Source organism: Brachypodium distachyon, chromosome 1, assembly GCF_000005505.3.
Source record: "Brachypodium distachyon strain Bd21 chromosome 1, Brachypodium_distachyon_v3.0, whole genome shotgun sequence".
Lineage (NCBI taxonomy): Eukaryota > Viridiplantae > Streptophyta > Magnoliopsida > Poales > Poaceae > Brachypodium > Brachypodium distachyon.
This window is the reverse complement of record NC_016131.3, coordinates 53,822,066-53,829,579: the sequence shown is the minus strand read 5'-3', so window position 1 is coordinate 53,829,579 and position 7,514 is coordinate 53,822,066. Positions and strand designations below refer to the sequence as shown.

At 42.8% G+C, this 7,514-nt stretch overlaps 1 protein-coding gene across 2 annotated transcripts; it reads right to left on the bottom strand.

Annotated features, from left to right (window-relative positions):
- Positions 1–5,330, bottom strand: LOC100828419. Of its 2 annotated transcripts, none has more exons than XM_003557416.4 (6): positions 4,835–5,330; positions 2,922–3,081; positions 1,971–2,147; positions 1,816–1,899; positions 873–954; positions 1–738 (listed from the first exon to the last, which is right to left on the bottom strand). In XM_003557416.4, exons 1-6 carry the CDS (start codon positions 5,212–5,214, stop codon positions 299–301), a joined length of 1,323 nt encoding a protein of 440 aa, XP_003557464.1. In that variant the 5' UTR covers positions 5,215–5,330; the 3' UTR covers positions 1–298. The 2 variants fall into 2 exon arrangements, with proteins under 2 accessions (XP_003557464.1, XP_010228266.1); XM_010229964.3 differs by having other exon boundaries at positions 2,922–3,084; positions 4,835–5,327.
- Positions 5,331–7,514: the final 2,184 nt, after the last annotated feature.

Below are 7,514 nucleotides of genomic sequence, written 5' to 3'. Positions count from 1 at the left end.
TCACAAAAATATGCACTTGAAATCAGTTCATCACCAAAAAACTTTGGATAAAACTCATAGATCCTCAGATACATCGATCATCTAGCGATTCCTGATACCACAGAATCGGTTATGGTAGCACACACATTCGCGATGAAACAAGGTCCAATATCAGGCACACTAATTATCTGCCTCCTGTAGAGCGGTATCCGCTTCCCCTCTTCCCTTCTTCCTGCCAGTGGGATGGCGTCATTGCGGCTTTTCACATGCCTGTCTGTGGCCCTGATGCTCTTCCCCGGCGGAAGCTGGAAAGTGCTCTTTACTTCTTTGCCTGCCTTCTTGCAGCTCCGAGTAGCAGGGCTTTCCCAACAATGCCGGTGTTTAGCACGCAGACTGCAGCCACCGCACCACCGATCACCACCCATTTCCAGTCAAAACCCTGCTGGACTGCACTGGAGTCGCCATCCTTGTTGCTGGCTTTTTCTGTGCTGGAGAGCCCTTGATCCAAGGGGCTGTCGGAACCGGCAATGGATGTCTTGGTGGTCACCCGAGCCATGATGGCACTGCGTGACAGGATGTTTTCTGTATCTCTCATTTGCTGATATGCTCTAAATCCGGACTGCAGCTTTTTAACAGCACCCCACATGCCGTGACGAACGCCGACCTTAGCAACATCCTTGGGTATGCCCATGTCCTCGTAGTGAACCAGAGTTACTTCACATGCGGTGTGTTGCTGGCCATCTTGCTTGGGCGATTGAACTGCAGTTTAGCATACAGAACAGGAACAAAATGTCAAAGTTCCAAATATTTGCATCCCTGATTGACTGAAAACCTGGAATGCTCAGAGCAAGTGCAATGAAAGGTGAAATGCTAGTAATAAGAACAATGGTTACCAGGTCTAATACGCCAACTAGAGAAGTACAACTCCACACGCCTTGGTTTTTCCTTCTTGGGCAAAGATGGATAAGGAACTCCCTGCAAATGGAAGTTGCTTAGCGCTCTGAAGCCACAATCAATGTATATCCTTTGACATAGTACAAAAGTAAAAAGTTTCTATAGACTGTATGCCATTGATATTAAAAAACCCGTAAAGCTTATGACAATTATGCAAGCATGGCAAGCAAGGCGCCCAGTTCTGTCAGCTTAGATCTAGAGTTTGATTAAACTGCAAGCTACGTGCGAAGCTACATGCGAGTATTCTTTGCCCTTAACTAGAGAGAAGGCTGCAAATATTAAGAGCAAGCTATGCGATTTTGGTTGACACCAGTTGCTCTGATCAACCACTTATGAAAAGAAGAGCCTTTGCAAGTATGCGACACAAACATTGCTAGAACATATATAAAATGGTCAGGCTAGCACCTAGCAGATCATAAAATGGCTTAAATGGAATAATGCAACTACGGAGTATCAATATTAACAGCACAGATGAGTACTGTGTTACAGAGGCAAACTATTCAAAGGAAATAAAAAACAAGACAATATGTTCATCCTTGGGAAAGGAATCAATTGAGTCTAGGTCAATGAGAAAAGTGCTGACCTGCTAACGTGAACTTTCTAAGGTCAAAGAGCTGAAAGTACAGAAAGAATACTTCTATTTATTCAATAAAATGGTGGAGAGACTCTTCAAAAGAACGGTGGTAGGCAAAGGCAGTACAAGTTTCACATAATGGGTGCAAATTTATAGCTGACAAATAACTAGTAGGAAGTAGAAACCAATATGTATATGTCTATATGACGAAATGCAGAAAGGGCCAGAAGAGCATTTGACCTATGATACTTGTTTGTAAGATGGCATTAATGGAAGTATATATGTAGAAAGGGTTTTTCTACAAATACCTTTGTGACACAAAAGTAAGCCTTTCCAGATTCCCATATACGCCGCCCAAAAATGTATTCACGGTCACTGCAGAAGAAAGGGAACTGCACAACAAACAAGATGTTGGAATTTTGAAACTCAACAATCAAAGTATAGGAGGCACAACTGGTCAAACCTTTTTTATCCAGTGAATAATGGTGGTTCCATTCTGAGGGAACTCATCCAAAGTTTTGAAGTACACGAGCATGGGATCCCACTTCAGACGAAAATCATCGTCCCAGAAGAAATCCCTAACCAGTTCAGGAGTAGCATCCTCGAAAATGGTTTGGCTGCAATGCATTATAGGTCCCACCTAACAGGAAAATATGAATAAATTTGAGCATTGCATATGAACAACTAAATGACAAGATGTTCAAAGTTTAGCCATGGTAGCTATTTTTCTGGAAGTTAAATTTTTCCGATCAGGTAATTTCAAAAGGAGGGCACAAACATGCACAAATCTAACAGAAAATAATAAAATGGACAATTGTATACTCTAACAAGCAATGACATGATAATATCACCATGGAGCATAGAGACACAACTCTACTTTAAGCACTGATAATCGAGTCCTTTGGATTTTTATTTGAGTTCAAAATTCTTCTTTCAATTCAGAAGCTTATATTACAAATCTCAACAGAGCTAATATTACGTACGTAAAATGGGCTCCACCGAGCATGCAATTGCTCCTGGGGTGAACAGTAAATTCATAAAAAACAATGCTTAAAACTGTCAAAAATTCTGAAAAAGTTTATACATATAAATGTTCATGACTTCTGTGTGCTCGTAAATTTTCATAGAAAAAATAACATTTTTGCGCCCTGAGAAAAAAATTCACAGGGCGTAAAACTAGTCTATTTGTCCACGAAATTGTACAACCACACAAAGGACTCGGACATGCATATGTATACTCCTACACTATTTTGTGGAATTTTTGACATTTGGAAAAAAATCACCCAGGAGCACACGCTCTAGGGTGCATCTTTGAATTACTCCTAATACTACCTCTTATTTACCCCTCAATCTTTATGCAATACACTATATTCTTAGTATGTTTCTCTTTCTAAATTTGTCTGGCAAAACAAACCTCAGGCTCATGCCGCCATGCCTTGTACGTCATGTTGGAAGTGGTACGCTCCATCAAATGTTGCCATGTTGTATCCCCACTCTCCTTATTATCTAAAAGTTGAACAAGATGTTCTAGGTCCTTCTCGGTGACAATGTCATGCTTGCCCATAAAAAATGACCTGCTATTTATACAAAAATAAAGTACTTAACAGAAGAGCTCACAGCAAAAAGGTACATTAAAATCAACGCGAAGGGGCTTTGGGTGCATTTATAACTCAAAAGCACTATTTGCCTATGTTTGCATGCCTCTACTAAAATATAAACTAGAGAAACTCATCATGATCAGTCCGAAAAAACATGTTAAGTCAAAATTAGTTTAGTTTTAGTTGTTACAATTAAACCCAATCAATGTTAATTTTTCTTGTCACAATTCACAAGCTCCGAATCATTTATCACGGTCAATACATTTTACCTCAGTAAGTTTTAGCTATTTGTTACTGCAATGACCAATGAACACAAGGGGTCAACTACATGTATAACCTTACTAACTGCAATTACTTATTCGTACTCATTTTTTCCAAATTAAAAGGTGTCCCTTAACTTAAGTCTACTCTACTTTTATTCCTAATTAAAATCTCAGCTACCTAATACATGTGTATCTCAAGGGGGGCATCTCTATCCAATGGCTTCTAACCAAGGTCCAGTCCAGAAAAATCCCTTTGTTTCGAAAAAGAAGGCTGATTACCTCAACTTATTGATTAAGCAGGAGAAACCTGCAAAGTTAAGTAGACGAAAACCATAATAACACGCCTGAACACTAGCAACATCTAACAATAAAGAGCGCATGTTTCATGTAAAGCGAGGGCATGTTACACGTAAAGTATATAAACCAGTTTTGTCACAAAAAAAAGTATATAAACCAGTTTTCCATCTAGCTTGAAAGGATAAAAGATCGTTTCGACACTTTTGTTCGACGTCACATGCGTGCTTTGTGTCATGGTTGTTGGATAAGTATTGTTCGCTCTTTTTAGGAGGCGATGACTCATATTATTTTTTTGTATTGATGAACTTCATCTCTAGTAGAAAGGGGTTTGCATAGATGATCTTGTCATCGCTTATCACGCGCTCGGCATAGTGGATCAGAGCAAGCTGTGCACGTAATGCTGCCATCTCTAATGGCAAGAGTGTGGACATTGTCTACCTCGCTCTCACGGACAACATACAGGACTCCACCCTCCAGGTGGTGGCTAGGATATGAGCATTTGGCTCGGTCTAAATGCTGCAGACGAATAGGCAGGAAAGTTGCACATCTTGCATTGTGCAATCTGAACTCAAAAGACCGGTTTCACACACCCAACTACGGATTTCCATCATCACCTTGCCAATTCGAAATAAAAACACATGGTTGGACTAATCTTACGCTGTTTACCACTTCCTTAATCAATTCAGCTAATATTCAAGTTCACAATTAAAAAACTAACAAAGCTCATAACCCAGCATAAGTATTGGCTGTTGGTTGACTTGCAATAATATCTCACTTCCATTCAAGTAATCTGTAAGTGTAGACGGTCCAAATAAATTGCAACCAAGACAATTGACAACTAAATGATGCCGCGCATTTCCGCTCCTGCCTCCAAACTCCAAAACCATGGCATGAACTAATCTTAAACTGTTTAGCACTTCCTTAATCGATTCAGCTAACAATTAAATTTCAAAATAACTATCAAAGCTCTGAACCCAGCATCGATATTGGCCGTTGGTTGACTTGCAATAATATCTCACTACCATTTAAGTAGTAACGTGTAAGTGTAGACGGTCCAAACAAATTGCAACCAAGACAATTGACAACTAAAATGATGCCGCGCAATTTCCGGCGCCGCAAATAAATTCCGAAGCCATGGCATAGAAAGAATTGGAGTAGCACGGTCTGACCTGCCGTCGGCGCAAGCGCCAGCGTCCCCGCGGGCGTCCGTCTCTTCGTGCGAGGCGTCCTTGTGCTGGTTCTTCCCGTGGCGGCGGAAGGCGGAGGAGAGCAGCTGCGGCGCGACGGAGAAGGCGGAGAGCGCGGTGCAGGCGAGCCAGAGGCGGCGCGCGCCGAGCCCTGGGGGCATGTAGAGGGGGATCCTGAGGCGGCTGCGGAAGCCGAGGAAGAGCAGCCCCGTCCAGCGCGGGCGCCACGCCCAGCCGATGAGGAGGCCGATCATGACGGCCGCCCAGATCGGCACCGCGCACAGCAGCACGTCCACCGCCATCTCCGCCACCGCCGGCCGCCGCAGCAGCATCCCCGCCGCCTCCTCGTACCACCCCGCCATTGCTAGGGCGCAGCACCTTCCTCTCCCTCCCTCTCTCTCCCCTTTTCCTTTTCCCTTTTTTCCTTCGATCTTATTTTTCTTCGCAGAAATGGAAGACGGGAACGAGGAAAGACACGAGCCCGAAGGGGGGAGGGGACGAGTCGTTTTTGGAGGCGGGTGGGCAGGAAGGTGTCGGTGCGGCTGACCTGTGGGGCACGGCACGCAGGCCTACCTGTCGGTGAGGGACAGCTGTAAGGAGCGGTTTGCGAGGTGGGCCCCGGATGTCAGTGGGCGCGAGGGGTATATGCTCCGGATATATGCCGGCTGCGAGCTGAACGGTGGCGCGTGATGGCTGAAGTACTGGTCATGTTTATCCGGAGTGGATTAAAAGTAAATAAATGCGCCCGTTTAATTCGCACGGTTTTACGACAAGATATTTGGTGACGTGGCGAGAGGCCCTTGGCTGTTGGGGAGATCGTTGAACGGCAGTTACCGGAAGTATACAAGAGTAGTAGAACGGCAGGGTGACGTGGCAGGTTCGGCAGCTGGCTTTGGCTATTGGTCATATGCCGAGGAAGCATTTACTATGTAATGAACATCAACACAGTTTACATCTGTCATATACTAGTACTCCGTAATCTCAAATCTATATCCAGTTCGTTCGGGCATGATTGAACAGCCACGTGCGTGCTCTGTCATGATTGTTGGATGAGTATGATTTGCCTCTTTTTATTAGGCGATGACTCGAATTATTTGTTTGTATTAATGAATTATGTGTCCAATGGAAAGAGTTTTGCATAGATGATTATCTGCCCATCCCCCATCACGCGCCCGACATAGTGGATTAGACGAAGTTGTGCACGTAATCCTGTGGACATAGGTCGCCTATCCACGGAAACCATCGAGGACTCGAGCCGGAGTATAGGATACAAAGTATATGAGCATTCAGTATTGGAACCAGCTTTTCAATATTGAATGAAAAAAACTCTGTAGTTTTACTACTGGGTGGGACAAATACAATACCATTCTTTTTTTCTAAAAAAGTTCAAGAATTTCTACTAATAAACTTTTAAAAAATTATTAGGTGGGACGGACCTCACCCAATCACCCCGTTGGAGCATTTGGCTCGGTCTAAAGCTGGCGCAAACAACATTGCCTTCCCCATATGTGATACTAGACGATATCCCGCGCGTTGATGCGGACTGCGCGAGATCTTTATAGATATATAACATATTGAAAACATTTGCTTAAGGTAAAATATTAAAAATGGAAATGACACCTAATTTGCACATGTTCAAGTTCAATCGAGGTTTTAGTTTTTCCATATAAATTATAGACGTGTCTTGAGGAGTTGATGAAGATGCCTCAAATTGATAGAAGTTAATAGAGATACATAAAGAAATTGATACGGATGCCTCTTTTTTTTTAACATTTCCAAATAAATTCATGAAACAATAGAATCTTACAAACATAAATGCTAGATGAGAGTGTCAACTTAGTTTGCTAATATGATGTTTGGTCTCGTGTAAAGACAAAAAAAATGAAACAAATGTGCACGAAAGAAATTCTTACCTGCGGCACACATCTTCGTTGTGACGAAACCAATGTATCCTCGATGAATCTGAAAATTTTATGTTCCTCGCTAGTTAAAATATATTAATGCCCAATCATTAACATCTCCTGAAGAAACAACAACATAAATCCGATAGAATTAATGCATATAGATATACATAGTGGAAAAAAATGGAAGAATAAATCTAAGTGCTAATCGAAGATGTGCTGCTTCTACCTGTAGAGTTGCATTGTCTTGTTCCGGAGAAAGTCCAGAAGCAATCCACATGAGTCTTGCCAATGCATGCAGTGTTGCCAATGCTAATCATACATGTGCTGCTTGCTACCTGTAGAGTTGTGGTCTTGTCTTCTGAAAAACTGAGAACATGAGTCGTGAAAATAGCAGAGTTGCCATTTGCTGATGGCCTGATGCTGGCGACCTACGTCGTGGCACCAGCTGTGACGGAGCAAGATGATGATGGAGCTGAACTGAGCCTTTATAAAGGAGAAGACGATGGCTTTGTTCCCTCCAGTCTGCACCATGTGAATTATGCAGGAGATGAACAGGGAGAGGAACTGGCCAAGAACAGGCTCTACTGTTGCTATGAAATGAAATCAGGAGAGGGTTTTAGATAGGACGGGAAGGGGCTCAAAATGACGCGATCAGAAGTTGATTTTATAGGCAGCGGAGGGAGATCGAGAAGTGGATGTCGATGGTCGGCATTTGAGACGCGTCAGTTGCAAATAGGGATTGAATAGGGATATAGATT